A 17,672-nucleotide genomic window follows, 5' to 3' on the forward strand; every position below is an offset into this window, starting at 1 on the left:
CTGGCTTTGGCCAGCTTATGCCTTTTTGTCTGCCTGATTCAATAGTCAATCTCATTAAGTCTGAAATTAGCTTTTGGCTGGAAATCAAGAGCCCAACAGCTCTACATTCACTAACAAGGCCATTGAATGATTCTTACTCTATGAGAAAAGAAGAAGAATGTGCTGTGTTCAATGGCTTGGAAGTGCAAGCAAGCACCACTACTGAAAAAGCAGCAGGGACATGAGATTTTGTGTCACTGACCCAATTTGAAATGGAAGAGCTTGCTGTGGAAGCAATCCTATACACCATTCATTTCCAATCACAATAGCTGAACACACTTTCACATTAGTGTTCAGTGTTGATTCCCTTAGAGAATAATTTGTGATGTAGAAGTAGCAGAGAAGGGACAATTAGGTGGTTTGCAAGGAGTAAATTTTATTTAAATAAATTTCTTTCCCCATCTTTGATACAGTTAAATTTAGAATTGTCAGGGGCAACTGTGCCACACCCTGAAACTGAGGTCTCCCTGCAGGAGGAGCAGAATCCTACCCAGTTGATTGCGATGCAGCCAGTGATTCTAAAGGGCCACTGGATCTAGATATTCTTCCCCCAAATCAGCTGCCCGAATTCCTGGCCTGCTCGCAACATCCACCCAATGCATTTTCCCCAGTGCCACAATAGAAGAGTCAAGAGAGAAAAGAGTATGTATACCTATATACATTATACACCTATTCCTTTATTGAGACATCATGTTTTTGCCAAACACTCTATTTAACCCCAACAACAATGAAAGCTATCTAACCAGACAATTTCTTCTTTTCCTGAATATTTTTTCGAACAGCAGAGAGCTGAGGTAATTTAGGTTGTTCAAGCGTTACATTTTGTAATAACCTATCAAAAAACAGACCACAATTGCCATTCTTTATATGCAGAAATATTAAGGAATGAGAAACGGAAGACAAAACCATGAGGATGTCATGTTGTTGAAGCTTGTATGAGAATAATAATAATAATAATAATAATAATAATAATAATAATAATGAAATAACACAAGCTAAATGTTTATGTAGCTATAAAACAGTATATATCCGATACCTGGTATTTCCAGTTGTAATCTCTGAACAAATTGGGAGTCATAATTATTTAAGTCCCAAATATTGCAAGAGGAGTTTCACTTATGGAAAGGCGATTGCTCACCTCTTCTTTTCCATTACAACCCCCAAAAAGCTACCCTTGAGGACTGAGATACCTTAGAGCATTATCGAGATACGATACAGGGCGCTGGAACAAGGGAGGATTAGCAGAAATCAAGCCCTCCTTCCTTTAGCAAGAACTGCTTCCCATTTGCGTTAGTGTTTCGTGGAAATCCATAAAGGTAGTGCCTTTTTATAATTCATAGGTTAGCTTTGGCTTGTATACTAAGTTAAGCAAGTTCACAGAAGGAATGTTTGCTACCCTCAGACTTCTGAAAAGACTCTGTAGAACAGATGTTTTGGGACTACAATTCCCATCATCCCTGACCACTGGTCCTGTTAGCTAGGGATGATGGGAGTTGTAGTCCCAAAACACCTGGAGGGCCATGTTTGGGGGTGCCTGCTGTAGAAGATCAAAGGGCCCTCCTGAATAATATAAAATGGAGCATGGTGGGGTACTAGAAGAGGGAAAGAATGGGAAACTTTACTCCTAGATAAGTTAACTTATCTTAGGATCCAACCTCAATTTTAGGCAGTTCGTCCTCTCTGCAGCAGCACCAGGCCTGCACTCCAGCATTTCTCTGATTATTAGGGATATCCTATTCCATACCCTCCAACATTTATCTGATGAAAATAGGGACATCCTAAGGAAAAGCAGGACATTCCAGGATCAAATCAGAAACTGGGATGGCTTCTGCAAATCCAGGACTGTCCCTGGAAAATAGGGACACTTGGAGGGTCTACATCTCACGTTGTTTAAGAGGGCCTTCTTGACTTTTCAGAACAGCTTTCCGCGGAAGAGCAGGCATGCTGGCAGAAGGAAGGGACCTAAAACTTTCCTCCTGCAAACTTCTGTGTTAACTTTTAGTTCAAGGAACTAAGCCTTGAATTTACAGAAGTATAAGATCAAAATCTGATACATTTCCATACATTGAACAGAACTAGGTGGAAACATTCACTGAATGGGGGGGGACCACTTTCCACTGACAAGCGTATAATAAAATTCAATCTCAGAATCATTTTTTATGATTGACCTTTTATTGAGTCTTTTGTAATACAAAGCTTCAGCATTAGCAAATTATGAAAATAGAATGTACAAAACATATGCTTGTGTTACATGATCAAGAAATGATACATAAAAATAAGCCGCTCTCTCTCCAAAGCGATTAGTCAAAGTGTTTCTTCAATACCATTCAGTTCTGTGGGAAAGTAAAAGAGATTATCAGTAATATTTTATTGTTGCTGTTTAATGTACAAATGTTCAAAATAAATTATGAGCAGAATAAAAACAACTTGCTAGTGCTTTCATTCAGTGGGAAGAAAGGCATACAGCTATTCCTTTTTCACAAGTGGCAAATCCGTAGATATTACAGTTAAAATAGATGGTTCATAAAAATGGGAAATAAATTATGAATTCTAGCTACCACCTTGACCTCCACTCTAGGTTTAATTTATTTACTACACCTTTTGGGGGGGGTGAAATAAAGAAAAATACTGTACGTGAACACAATATACAAATTCTCCCGGCTTCCTATGATACTGTGACATGTCCAAAATACAATCTCTGCATCTCCTCCACCCAAAAGATCAGAGATGGGGCGCTATGTGGGAAACTTGCACATCTTGTTCCAGCATGGCAAAGTAATGAATGAAAGTGGTTTTGGATATCTGTAGTATCCATTTATGCAAGCATCATTTTTACTTTTACATACAAAAATTTAGGAGGAACCTTCTAGTTTAATGCAGCTATCACCAGTAGGAAATATTGTGTGAAATCCCTAAAAAATATTCCAGTCTCTTTTTGGAAATATGAAAGTAGCCAGCCAAAATGCTACATGAGTAAATTGTAAGATTATTCCAGACCAGGGTGCTGATGAACTAGTCAATTACTGTAAAATATGTAGCCTATATACCTCCTTCATGGGGCAGCGTGCGAGAGCAAGCTCTGTGTTCATGCTGCTCACCACATGTAGCGAGAACCATAATTTATTAATGTACATTTGCTTGCAAATATATGTTTGCTGCATAATTTGTCCTCCTTACTTGCAGCAGACTGATCACAGGACCAGGAGTTACTAAGTACACATATGTTGGTGCACCCCTAGTTCACTCTAAATTCTCGTCCTTAAGCTCTCTCCTATACTGCACTTCTTGTAGGATGTACATCATTGTTGGATCTTTATCTCCCTAAACAATCTTAGACCAGGCTATCTCAAGGATAGTTAGTTTCCATATAAACCTTTGAGATGTGTCTTGGAAGCCCTGCTCTCTGTGCCTTTAACTCAGGCCATTAGGTTGGTGGACACAAGATTCAGTGGCTGTGTTTGCACAAATTCAGGCTTAATCTGTTTCATGCACTTGTACACAGCCCCTTTGCTTCAGGTCACTTGTCTCTTCATGCGAGTAAAGAAACAAAGAATCTACAGTTAACCGTAACTTCTCCAGTTTGCAGGTAACAGGCAACTATGGTTAACTCTGGTTTCCTGATTTGTTTCCCAGCTTGCACAAAGAAATTAATGAAGCAGGAGCAAAGAGGCTGTGCACAAATGCAGGAAACTCGTGCACATCATACTACACAAGCCAGCACTTGCTTGGTGATAACACTGCGCTGGAATCAGGAATTCAAGAGACTCTCCTCTAAACATAAGCTAAAAGAAGTTTTCCTTTCAACAACTATTAAAAAACATACAGCACTAAGCCTTAACTTGATTCTTCATTGATTGCTGATTTTAAATTGTTATCAGGAATTGTTTTTAAATTTGTGTTTTAGTGATAAAAATTATTTGTTTTATTGTATTTTTCATTGTAAGCTGCTCTTGGTTCCCTGGGAGCAGAAGAAAAATATTAAATAAAAAATAGCATCCTTACTACTCTCTATGGCACTTCCCTTAAGCTTCCCTATTGGAATATACTTCCTGAATATAATTCCTAGACAAATAAATAACATTCAGTTATCTAAATCTGAACAGGCACTATCTAGGCTTGTTCACTTAAGTCCATATAGGCAATGATCCTTACAATTCTCCCTTAATGGTAGGCTTGCTAATATAAACTTAACCAAATAAGGAGTGCATGCATACATATCCACACACAAAATGAATAAAAAGCAGGAGTGCCAGAATACAAAGTAAAATTGAACGATAACACATCTTCCCCTTAAAAAATAAAAAAATGTACCCTCCCTTTGGAAAACCTATCCTCAGATGTTCTAACAATCTGATATTGCAACTTAGTTAAAAGAACGCTGTATTCTGGGTGTTTCCCAGATCTCCTTCCTTCTAATTCTTCAACTCATCATTTCTTTACAATGCTGTCGTATGTGTAGGCACACTCACAATCTGAACATTTACTTACTCATTAGCATTTAAGCTAGCTGTGGCTTTGATGATCATGTAGCAAAGTGTAAGGGCACTCAGGAGGCCAAAGCTGGCAATAATAAACCATTCTTCTGTTGACAAAGGAAAGGGAGGAAATCACTCGTGGAAGAAGGCTTATGTCAAATCGATGGCAACTGCCCTCAAAGATCAGAAGCAGAAGACAATAATTCTACTCATGTGGGGCACCAGGAAGTGAAGCTCCAGAGGAAAGCAGAAGGCAAAGAAGGTACTAAATGGAGAAGGCCAGCAAACAAGGTTATGGGGAGAAGTGAGAAAAAGAGGAATGATACAATAATATTGATCACAGAGTCCAGACATTAATGATAAATGACTGATCAAAGTAAAATGCAAAATAAGGAAAGCATAAGCAAAATTTTTACCTGCAGTTAAGGAATAAGACTATTTCCAAATGAGACCTGTATTAAAAGAAATATGACAGCACACACAGAGACCCTGTATCATCTCTTCCACTCCTTTATCCGCAAATAAAGTGCTCTAGCACTTTTAAAAGGCAGAATTCAGCAGGGAGTCATTAATAATAAAAAATGAAATATAATTTTAGTCTAAAAATATCACACAAAAGTACATCTTAATTTTTTTAAAGGAATGTGATTGTTTTGGACATCATTTCTAACTAGGTGCATTATTTGATTTTAACTTTTTGTGGCATAGGAATGTGTGCAATGTACACAAACTAAAATAAATCAGAAAAGTTTTCAGATGACAGTGCTTGAAATGTTGCATGAATTTCTTCTCCTTTATCATGATCTCCATTTTAAAAGACTGGAAAAGCAACAGGACTCAAGCCAAGTTAATATGCTTGCTTTTGAAGGTGTATGTATAGCTGTACATGTGTATTTCTCGCAACCAGCAGTATTTGTACACTGAGATTTAACCTATATTAAATGCACAGTTATGTGGTTATGAATATTAAATAAGTCTTTCCGGTCAATGAAAAAGGGTTGTCAATCCATTCTTAGACATGTTCTGGGCCTGCAAGCAATAATCAAAACCAACAACAACAGGGTGGGTGCATTACCACTGCTCATTCTCAAGATGGTCAAAGTCACTATAAGATATATATCCCACTTTAAGATTATAGAACCAGGACTGTAGAAAGTATTCAATGGTAAGTCTCAATTTTCATGAGGGATATTTAACTGACAAATAAAATTCTTCACACATAGGAATATGATAACACTGCAAACCCAACTTCTGAGGGAATATAACAAAGCAAAACCTGCTAGCACTAATTCCATGCCTGAAGTTTTTAAATAAATGTGTGGGACGTATGGGGAATGTTAGGGGCAAACCCAGCTCTTTTGTCAAAATTGGCAATATCCCAAACTACAGAGTGGTAGTATATGTCACATTGGCCCAAACATTTCTCTTAGTTACTGGTCAAATAATATGCAAGTGCTTCTGCTCAGGTGTTCCCACATATCTCCAAGTTCCACCAATTCATTTATAGTGTATGAAAGACATTTAGTTAGTAAAACTTCACATAACCACCAAGTTTGCAAATAGAAACTTTCAGCCTTATTTGTCAGTACCAGGGATCGACTGATTTTTAATTTGAGTTTATTCTAACAAGACTTCCACTCCAGGCCTCAGACAAGCTCTGCGCAGGCCTGCTAGGCAGAAAGAAAGAAAAGCAATGTGTTGCTACTGATCATGAGGCAGACCAAACAATGCTTAGCACCAGGAAATATGAAAGTTCTACCCTTGATGAGTTGCAGCTGAATTTAACAAAGTAAGGACTAACACCGTTTGTCTGGGGCTTAGACTGTGCAACAGAATCAGAAGCAAAATTCTTATTTATATATCCAGTAAGGGTTCTTTCGCTTTTAGGACCTGGTACTATGACTTCCTTTTTGCCTAAATCATACCCCAAACAGCTAGCTCAACACAGATCACTGTTCCAGAGTTCATTTAATGCAAGGTTGTGTTCACAGTTAGATTGTTGAATTGGCATACGTGATTTTCATAAACAATTGGCATATGTGATTTTCTGATGGCACTCAAACTATAAACTGCTTGAAGACTGCATCAAGCCCAAAAATAATTATAAAAAGATGGCAGATATAATTGGAGCAATCTACTGATTTTCTAGATCTAGCCATTATGATTTGCAAACATAATTCACTGATGGGGAAAATTGTTAAAATACTTAACCATCTTAACTGTTAGCCATTTAAATAATTGACTTGTATAATCTATTTTCTTACTTGGTAATTAATTTTGAAAAAGATTTTGCCAAAGCTATTTCCAAGTTCATTGTCTTGATGTTCAATATGAGTCTTTTTCACTGTCACTTAAAACTAATAGAAAACTTTCATGCATGTTATAGTAACAGAGCATAAATCTGAAAGCAACATGAAACCTACGATGCTCAAAGTAAAACCAAACTTCACTTACTAGTTACAGCAATGTTGATCTCTCCTGTTCTTGGAGTCAGCTCCCCATCCTGTGGAAACTGTGATATTCCAGAAGTACGCAGGGGCTCAAGAGTGAGTGAGGTGTCACTGGTAAGGTCACCAAGAACTGATCTCCTGTTGCCTAGTTGGCCTCTGGTGAGCCTTTCCATGTCAAAGGCCATATTGTCAGCACATGGCACATTTGTCTGAAAACACAGTGTTGGAAAGTTAATATATTTCCTTTTTGTAAGCTTCTGGCAAAATCATAAAGGAGATATTGCAAAATGTCTGCAGAAGGCTATCTGAGGGACGCACAAGCATCCAATAGTGACCAATGATGAAATGTGATTCACAGGAAGAAGCAGTTACTGCTGAGCAGCAACCAGTTGGAACAGGGACTGTCAAGCAGTCAGCCACACATCCAATCAAAGGATTCAGTAATCCCATCATAAGATATTCTGATAGTGTCCAGATGATAAATTGTACAAAGAGCCAATTCCAAAAGTAATAGTGAGAGGCAAATATACTTGAGAGGGGATAGTAGGTAGGTCCAAACACAATATACTAATGGGAAGGCAGACACCCAGGGCTTGCACAATGCTGACACCAATCACTCTGTGCCTCTGCCACAGTCCTTTTACACCCACTACCAAGGATGCTTCCAATATTTAGAATTGGAACACTGCAATTTCATGCAAGAAAGGAAGAATGGCTAACACCCTGGAATTCTGGTCCTCTCGTACCTGACTTTACTGATTTATGATCATTTTGGAAAGGAAAGCTCTACATTCCTTACTGTTTAAATAAGACTTGACTCACCACAATTCCCAGAGCCTTCAAAATGTTCAGTTTACACATAGGACAAGTGCAGTGTTCACTGAGCCATGGATCCACACAGGTTTTGTGGAAAACATGTCTGAAAACAGAGTAGCACAACAAATGCTAGTTGCAAAACTACTAATAACACCAGACATACTGGAGAGGTCATAATAAGAAAAAATATTAGGAATTTTGAACAATTTATTTTGGGAATTCGAATAAATTGGCAATCATCCTTGAGTTGGGTTTAATGTACAACTAACTCCTCAATAGGAAAGCTACATTTAGATCTTCTGAGAATGTATGGATTGCATATTTCACTTATAACTTCTGCTTGTGTTACATTTTTGTACAGAACATACCAATTTCAGGGGTTTTAAGTAACAGCCACACACATACCAAAACGTTATTTAGTTCCTCTTCCATTTTAGTGTGTGTGCATATAACAAGGAACACGGGAACTGAACTGGGTTATTTATGCAGTTCAATGCCTGTGTCCTTTGCTATATATTAAGATGACCACTCAAAAGATTCAGATAAAGACAGGAGGACACAGGGCAGAAAGAAGAATAAAAAACTTCAGGTGCAAAAAAATTATAGAACAACAGCATGATGTCAAATCCTTGTAAGTTTTGGTATACTGAGAAAGTATATGGATCAGAAAAATAATACTTAAATAATTATGTGGGTTTTTTTTTAAATAATATTTATTAACATTTCCAATAAGAACATACAAGTACAAACAGCAAGAATAAAAACAAAACAAACAAACAAACAAAAAACAACAAGTATAATTTCAAACCTTAATTTTCTCAACCTATTTTCCCCGACTTCCTCATACCTCCCCGTTTTGTATTCTAATTTCATTATCCAATCAGCAAATCCATTCCCTTGTTTCCCAAAAGTTTTTTACTAATTCCATTCCTTTTCTTAATCAAGGTCTCTGAAAACCACATTATTTTTAAACCCCTGTCAATCTAACATTCACTAATCTTATAGTATTTATTAAGGTAGTCTTTAAATTTCTTCCAATCTTCTTCCACTGTCTCCTTCTCCTGGTCCCGGATTCTGCCCGTCATCTCTGCCAATACTTAAATAATTATGAAGGGAAGAAGTCAGGTAGTTTTATAAACTAAACATAGTAATACCAAATGGACTTAATAAGGAAAGTGAACGGATGTCAGATTTGTAATAATCTGAGATCCAAGCTCATTGTAATTATGTAACATGTCTTGCCACTGTTAATTTCATCATGTATTAATATTCAAATACACTAAATACATTTTAGTCTAAGTCTTTTCAGATTCCAGCATTTCTTATGTGCTCTGTAGTGAAAAAGAAAGCCCCTTTCCTTCTCACGTAGATACCACATACATTCCCATTGCTTCTGTCTCCTGCTTCCCAAAATAAAATGCCTTTCTGGGCAATAAAAGAAGTGGTGGCCACCACCCTACCTCTCCCTTTCCAGGCCACTGCACAAACTAGTTCAAACATCCTCCATGGCACTTTCAAGATTTCCTTCAAAGAGGAGGGGTTGCCTTCACAACCAATTAGAGTAGAAGGGGGTGGGCCTTTCCAGCTACAGGAAGTACTCTGCAATATGAAGGCCACACACAGGTCCCATCTTCATTCAGAGATCAGTTTGAGCGCCTTGGGAGTCACCAAGAAAATTCTTCATGGGTACCATGATTGTCTTATTTGACTACCACCACCACATCTATTCTCCTAATTCACAAACCACTTTCTTTTCAGACTATACTAAGTATCTTTCACCACCCAGGCCTTTTTGCATAGTTCTCCCACACTACTCTAGGAAATTGTGTGCACACAAAAGTGCATAAAATTAATACACAAGTTCTAATGTGTTGAGTGAACCCAAGAGTGACAAAAAGGATAATGAAGCTAAGACATATATTTTCAAGGGTAAAGCACTCTCAAAAGGGAAAGAGGAATTACTGGCTTACTTGCATGGAAGAATGCGGACAACATCATTCTGCTTGTAACTTTCAATGCAAACAGCACAATGATCGAAGTCTGGATCCGTTTCCTAAAATGAACAAAGTGACTATTCAACCAATCTCTAGAGCAGACAGTCACAGAAATCCTGTAGTAAGACACATGACCTGGTTTTGTGCTGGGATATGTTGGCGGTATGGTGGTACCATTCACATAACAAAAACTAAAACAGAGATATCAACATTTTCAAAAGTCGGGGGTCCATGGTTTGGGGTTTGAGAAACAGGGGTTCTGCAGTACTTAGCTAATTGGGAACCACTATTCTAGAAGACTAGAGGGGACCCGCCCACCCTTTCTCATTTTTCCTCATTGTATTATAATCTTCCCTTTTCTACATATATACCAAAGAAAACGAAAAACTGCCATACGGGTAAGGTGTTGGTATTCAGCTCCCTAAGTGTCAACACTTTTATCTGTATAGGGTTTAATGTTTTACTATGTTTTTATATATGCTGGAAGCCGCCCAGAGTGGCTGGGGCAACCCAGTCAGATGGGCCGGGTACAAACAAAAAAACATTATCTACATCAGGGATGTCCAACTGGTTGACCGCGATCAACCGGTTGATTGCTGGATCCCTATCGTTGGAAGTGAAAGAACTCTCTGCCCCCCTCAACAACTTTGGCCTCCCCCCAAAAAAAAAGCTCAAAGGATTGGGATAAATCGAGGGGGGAAACAGACTTGTACAGATAAGCGTTAATACTTTTCTCCAGAAAAAATGTGACTAACATTTCATTTGCGTGACTATACCTTATCCCCTTTCTTCACTGTTCTTGTTGTCAATTTACCAACAGCTTTTTTTGCCGCATCTCCAAGTCGACGCTGAATAAAACACAGAGAGAGTTTTTAGGTGTTGGAAAAACTGTGCTTCTTCCTCTTAAATCTCCTTTGGTTATATACTAAAATGGTGATTACAGCTTGTTCACTATACTCTGAAGAGTACCAGGTGCACAGTTCATGGCACTTTCAAAACTAAAGTCTCTTTGGGCCATAAACATCAAGCTCATATTTTATGGGAATCCCTTTTAGTTGCAAGCAAGAACGTCTACGCTTAAAGTGCAGATTCACCTTCAACAATATTATCCAAGGCAATTGAGAATGGCCAGCTGCCAAGTGATTCAATAGATTTCTGAGACAGGTCACTTTGAATAGAACAAGCTCACATTTCCTTGCTTCAGTAACCAGGAGTCCCAACAGGAGGAGGATTAGGTTTATACTGTGAGGATCAAGCAATGTGTTAGCATTTTTGCTCTTTAAGCTACTGTAATTATGTTGTTATTTAGAAGACTATGCTGTTACAGAGATGTTTCCTGATATCATCTTGTAGCTACAGTGGTGCCTCGCAAGACGAAAAGAATCCGTTCCGCGATTCTCTTCGTCTAGCGGTTTTTTCGTCTTGCGAAGCAAGCCCATTGACGGCTTAGCGGATTAGCGCTATTAGCGGCTTAGCGGCTTTTAGCAGCTTATCGGCTTAGCGGATAAGCAGATAAGCGGCTTAGCGGCTTAGAAAAAGGGGGGGAAAGTCGGAAAAACTTGCAAGACATTTTCGTCTTGCGAAGCAAGCCCATAGGAAATTCGTTTTGCGAAGCGCCTCCAAAACGGAAAACCCTTTCGTCTAGCGGGTTTTTCGTCTTGCGAGGCATTCGTCTTGCGGGGCACCACTGTATTCTGGAAACACCTGAAACCAGAAATCTCCGATTTTTTTTAATTTCTCAAGTTTGTCAATAATATGTAAAGAGAGATTCAATTTTGTGTTAATCTTTGCTAGATGTATTTCTTTGCTTTATAGGGGGATAGATCCTGAGTGCCCTTTCAGCAAACAAAAAGGCACCTTCCATCTATGGAAAGGCTCCAGATACGATAAAGCTACCTATTAGAATGGGGAGGGGGGCCTTGCACTAATTTCCCCTTTCCCCTTCAGCCCTTTGCAGCATCGCCCATTCTGTTCCAAAGGGTGCCCAAACCCTCCAGATCAGCCTTTCAGGGGGCACAATGGAAGGAGGAATCAGCAATCAAAAGAATCATATTTCAAAGTAACATATGGAAAGGGCCAAATCAGAGGCGATTCCAATGTTTACATTCAACTGGACGCTTAGGATGATGACATGGAGAACATATTAATCCATTGTGCTAAATACTTTGGTCTGCTTCTGCTTGTTTGTGCCTCTGGATGTCTCCTACATTATTCAAGTATGTATCATTTATTTTTCTCATTGTCCATCAAATATGAGAAAAATAGGAAGCTCATCAGCGCTGTAAAGTCACATAGGCTATAAAGAGAAAAGCAAAAAAGTCCCAAAATCAAGTGTTTTCAGCATACTTCCACTCCTAAACACTGCCATATAATTTCAACACATTAAAATCCAGCCAGCCCCTTGATAAGCCAATTGCAGGTCTCCTGCAACAAAAAGCTAAGTAAGACTGCCCTTTGTATGCTTCAATCAATACAGCAAACAAGCCAAACAGTCTCTTACTAATCCAATATTATATGGATGGTACTGTGGAGAGAACCATTTACACTCCAACTCATTTTAATGCAAAGTTGCTTACAAAATTAGAAGTACACTAAAAAACAAAACAGCTGAAAGCCCAATTTAAAATAGTAAAACCAAAAGATCAACAGCAGCAGAACCTGCCCCAGTAATAAACATCACAGATTTCATTTGAAAAGGTTTTAAATATTTCAGTCAGTCTCATAATGGGGTAATGGTCATCCCAAAATGGCAAAGAGAAGTGGGTATTGTTTATTAATTTCCATTACGTTTTCCCTAACCTAAGACCAGTGGCGTAGCGTGGGTTGTCAGCACCCGGGGCAAGGCAAGTAATTTGCGCCCCCTAACCCATGGATTTGCGCCCCCTAACCCGTGGATTTGCGCCCCCTAACCCTAACCCCCAGATGTTGCGCCCGGTGCGGCCGGCCCCCCCTGCACCCCCCACGCTACGCCACTGCCTAAGACACAGTAAAATTTCAAAGCTGGCTGTTTTAACTACATATTTGGTTCAATAATGACCAAAAAGTTCAATAGTTCTGCTCACTCAAGGCAGCAATGTAGAATATATACTTTGCCAACTACTGGCTGTGAGTACAGACCAAGCCCAGTCTATTGCTAAATGCTTTCTTTGATTCCAGAATACATGTGAGTTGTAAAATGCATCATTGGCATATCAAAGCAAGCTTCATGATATTTAACCTTTTTTCAGAAGCAGTAGTTTACTTCCAAACTATTGTGTGAAGTCAGCAACAGACTTAAAATGCACAGTTATCCTATCACTTAGCAGCTGTTCCCCCCTTATATAAAATAGCTAAGCTTTTCCAATTGTGCTCTAGCTGTTGCTACCTCTTCATAAAATTTTAATAAGACAAGCCTTTTAAACCACATAAAAGTTTTATCAAGTTTCTCCTGACCTTTGTAAAATTCTGAAGGAAAAAGGTCTAAAGACTTTTACTTAAAGAGCAACTGTTCAGGTGTGGATTTCTGAAATCCAGAAATTGCTAATGTATAGGATTGCTACTTTGTCCAATCAGTTGCCTATCTGTTATGCTTTTCAACTGCCAAATACAAGATAGGTAAAAAAGAGAATTGTAACATTGTCAAAAGTCTGGAATACAAAAGTAACGAAGCCGCATAAACACACAGGTTATGAAGCAGAACAGAAAGTATCTCACAACCTCCTCTTTTCTGGGTGTTTCAAGTACAACAGGGCAAAGTGACTATGCTTATCTGATAAAAGGACGTTTTGGCTCCCGAATGCTGCAAACCTGGAAGTGAGTGTTCCGGTTTGCAAATGTTCTTTGGAACTCGAACATCTAATGCGGCTTCCGATTGAAGCCATGTCTTGGTTTCCAAACGTTTTGGAAGTCGAACAGACTTCCTGAATGGATTCCGTTCGACTTCCGAGGTATGACTGTACAGAGCATGGGTTGGAAAACTAAGGCCCAGGGGCTGGATCCGACCCAACTGCCTTCTGGATCCAGCCCGCGGATGGTCTGGGAATCGCCGCGTGGATCGGGGTGGGGATTCTGATCATTCGGGCTGCGCCATCCCCCCCACACACACCGCAGCGGCGCCTCCTCCCTCCCTCCTCCTGGCTTCTCTCCGCCCTGCCTAGAGGAGGAAGGGGCCCGGGCTTTGTTGAGCCACGAGCACCATTTTAGCAGCCCCTCTCTGGAGCCAGCCATATCATGCCGCTCATTGTCCCTCCACTGCTGCCGCCAGCCCCTGCCACTCACAAGGCACAGGTAAGCAGCCACCTGGGCTCGTCCAGAGCTGTGGAGAAGAGAGGGGAGAGTTGGGGGGGCTTTCCCCCCAAAATATAGTCCAGCTCCCCACAAGGTCTGAAAGACAGTGGATCGGCTCCCTACAGAAACCCCCTGCAGGGGTTTGCTGACCCCTGGTACAGAGGATGGAATTCAAACTGAATGGCGAACCATTCCACTTGCACAGTGGGACTTCCCCTTCCTTTCCTCCCCTTACAACTCCCTGGAGAGTTGGGGGACTTGCTGGAGCAGATTTTCTGTTTCTGCAAGTGTTTGCCCCATGACCTGTCATTTACCAGTACAAAACAAATTAAAGTTGTGAGGAAAGAAAATAAAGAAATAAACCAGTGAGCAGGAAAAGGTTTGGGGATGTTGGGAAACAGAGAAATGACAGATTCTTCTCTAAACCCCATCTTAGCTTCATCTCTATTTCACAAAAGCAGTTTTTCTTTCTCTGCTGTAACTTTTCTCTAGAATGCAGAAGAGAACTTTGCTTTTAGATTCCATTCTTACAGTTTATGCTAATTTTACACTGGGATTTTTTTCTTTATTCATACCAGTTTTCCAAATACTTTTTGTACAGCTCCCGTTAATCTTAATTACTTGTTTTGGGAAGCTTTTACTTCTCCCTTACTAGAATTGTTCCTTGTAATTACTACACAGAACTGGCTTTTTCCTGAGCTCCAGCATTTGGACATCTTTGAATATATATATTTTTTGCTTGTTCCAAGCTGAGATATACTTCACCTCCCCACCCTGCAAGCATCTCTCCATCATGTGGATTCTGCCAACAGGATCTCTCTGTTCTTCCCTGAACCCACAGAAACTGCTGGGTTGTATTCAGTGAAATTTTATTCAGAGTAGACATACTGAAACGGACCTGGCTTAGTCATGTTCATCAATTTCAATGGGTCTACTCTGGGTAAAACTTAGTTGACTACTACCCTGTTTGGATTGGTAGCTATTTGCTATATCTTCTCTTTTCTTAGTATTTAGAACAAGTGCCTATATGGCTAAAACATAGCACAGCTTTTAGGTCATTTGGACTAGTGAATGTTTTAGAGGAACAAACAATAGAGTTGCATAACAGTTAAAAATGATTCATTTTGCATGCCATCATGATTCTTTGTAAAGTTAATTTGAATTATGTTCCTCTGACTAAAGTTAAATATTAAACTAAAATTGCATATTCATATTCATTTTGTTTTTCCATGAAATTATTATTTTCACATACTGTTCCTTATTTCCTCAATATGTATAATGTGCTGTTAATTTCTTCTGGATATTATTAAGATTGTACCTTTCATAAGCTGAAATGTATTCACTGGCCTTCTGCTGATGTACCGGTATTTAAAACCAATATTTTGAAACAATGTCTAGCTTCTCAGGTCCTGTTTGGGCACTACCCTTTTGTTCCACTGTGGCAAATGAGACATTAAAATGAAGTTTTTAAAGGCCTCGTTTCAAAATCCAGGCTGAGAAAAATCTTTGCCCTGCCTTGCAATAGGAAACAGTGAGCTACCGTTCAATCCAAAAAATTATTCTTTTCCATAGCTCTGTAGACCTTTTTTTCAGAACCCCCAAATAAAGGCACACCTATATTCCCCCCAATGCAGTTTACCTACAAACATAAAGGTGAATGAGAAATACTGAATAGTTACACACACACACACACACCATAAACAAGCAGTCACTCAACAATTTATATTAGAACAAAATCTTGTTAATAATATTTGGCAATTTACAATGCTCCCAACTGGAGGAAAATGTCTGCATTTCAACTCCCGAATGGTTTATAGCATATTACACTGGAATTAATTCCTAAGAAATGACACACTGCATTTCAGAAAGATGTTGAAGATCTAGTCTTCCATTACTTAAGACTCTCAGACATATGAAGATTGTCCATATTTTTTAAAACCAGCACATTATGGGAGTAGTGTTTCTAGGACTAAGGTGAAACAGTGACGCTCCCTTGTTATTTTTGCTACTGGATGATTCATGTTGTTTAAGTAATCTTGTTATATTTTTGAAAAGTGGTTTTTTGTATGTTACTATATTTACTATTGGTTTCTCATGTTATTATGAAATTATTTTTGCAGTACTTGTTTGAAATGTACTCCTGGTATTATTATTATTTTGTAAGCTGCTTTGAGCATGATTTTTTGTGGAAAGTGGCATACAAATAAAATGAATGAAAATGAAGGTTACAAACAGCAGCAGTTTACTTATGTCATGTTTATTTATTTATTTATTTGATTTGATTTGATTTGATTTGTATACCACCCTCAATAGATCTCAGGACAGTTCACAAAATAAAATACAGTAGAAAAACAAGTAACTACTAATTATTTTAAAAACCCAGCAAAACAAGAACACACCCCTTTCCACAGACACATTTAAAAGGCTATAGAATATTGATAAGCCAAAGGCCTGGCTGAAGAGGAATGTTGCTCAAGAGATTTCTGGAATCCAGAGGAAACTTAAATAGCTTAGTTTACAAACTAAAACTAGAGGTAGTGATTGTGTTCACCAACAGAGAGAGCAAAGTAATTCTTGAAGGCTGCCCTCAGTGATATTAGAACCAAGCAACTTAGTTTGGCTAACCCCAACACTGTAACGTAATTCTCATTAACTGAATTCCACCTGCCTGGGATAACACTTATGACCATTCCCAGTGATACCTGTGTGTCATAACCTGGGACCCAGGTGAATGTCATGACCTAAGGCAGATGTCAAGACCCTCAAGCAAGCACAGCACAGCACAGCACAGCACAGCACAGCACAGCACAGCACAGCACAGCACAGCACAGCACAGCATGCACTTATGCTCAAATCCTCTGTCACTATGTTTACACAACTGACCACAGCCTGCTAAGTGCCGAGTCTGCATAAACAGGTTCTCACAGGCACAACCACAACTTGCTGCCAAGCTACCGTACATGGAGATAAGAGCATATTTTGAACACGCATAAAGATAGCCAATTAGGATAGTTTAAGCTTTTGCCATAATTGCATATTTTTCTAAAACGCTATAAATGCTCTGTGAACCCTGCGTTTGAGGGCCCAGTTTCTTCTGGCAGTTATCCAACTGGGTCTTTTTATTCACACTGCAGCATGCAATAAATCTGAACTCTTTCCAAGCGCTGTATTTGTCTTCTTTTGGTGAGAAGAATCTGTGTTTTTATTTGTAGGTACCTCCTTTTTAGGTAACACCAGAATATGTCATTAAAAAAAAGAAGGCAAAAAGTAACAGATCAGGAAAGTAGTTCAAAACAAGTTGAACATTCACCTAAGTTTAAGGGTTTTACAGGAAATATCCCCTTTATCCCCTACTCCAGAAAGTATTACTTTTGTCTTAAAAATATATATGGGTCAACATTTAGTGCAGGCCCATTTATATTCCCTTTAATACTGTATAATTGCATATGATAAAGACCTTCTGCAAAATACCGAAATATATTTTATCACAGTATGAAACAGCTCACATGTTGCATGTATTAACTTTATAATTTAATTACAAGGGGAAATTAATATCCCACCCTTCCATTGTAGTCATAGCACTCAGGATGGTGTATAGTAGTTAAAAGAAGTTACAAAAACATTTAATAAAA

At 38.9% G+C, this 17,672-nt stretch overlaps 1 protein-coding gene and 1 long non-coding RNA gene across 4 annotated transcripts in view; both read right to left on the reverse strand.

The window, feature by feature from the left end:
- The window catches only part of LOC307209765, a 47,159-nt gene that overhangs the window by 11,564 nt on the left and 17,923 nt on the right, over nt 1–17,672 (reverse strand). The window lies entirely within an intron of this gene.
- The window catches only part of RNF130 (ring finger protein 130), a 43,358-nt gene that overhangs the window by 11,564 nt on the left and 14,122 nt on the right, over nt 1–17,672 (reverse strand). The window contains exons 4-9 of one of the 3 annotated variants that reach the window (XM_079965127.1): nt 10,551–10,622; nt 9,751–9,833; nt 7,787–7,883; nt 6,969–7,173; nt 4,528–4,621; nt 2,192–2,372 (exon numbers count right to left, since the gene is read on the reverse strand). In XM_079965127.1, coding sequence (XP_079821253.1) covers nt 2,357–2,372; nt 4,528–4,621; nt 6,969–7,173; nt 7,787–7,883; nt 9,751–9,833; nt 10,551–10,622 — 567 coding nt within the window. In that variant the 3' untranslated portion in view covers nt 2,192–2,356. Of the gene's footprint in view, nt 1–2,191; nt 2,373–4,527; nt 4,622–4,708; nt 4,780–6,968; nt 7,174–7,786; nt 7,884–9,750; nt 9,834–10,550; nt 10,623–17,672 lie in introns of those variants that run through there. The other 2 variants (XM_079965129.1, XM_079965128.1) reach the window with 2 other exon arrangements.

The sequence above is a fragment of the Podarcis cretensis genome, assembly GCF_951804945.1.
Source record: "Podarcis cretensis genome assembly, chromosome: 2".
NCBI lineage: Eukaryota > Metazoa > Chordata > Lepidosauria > Squamata > Lacertidae > Podarcis > Podarcis cretensis.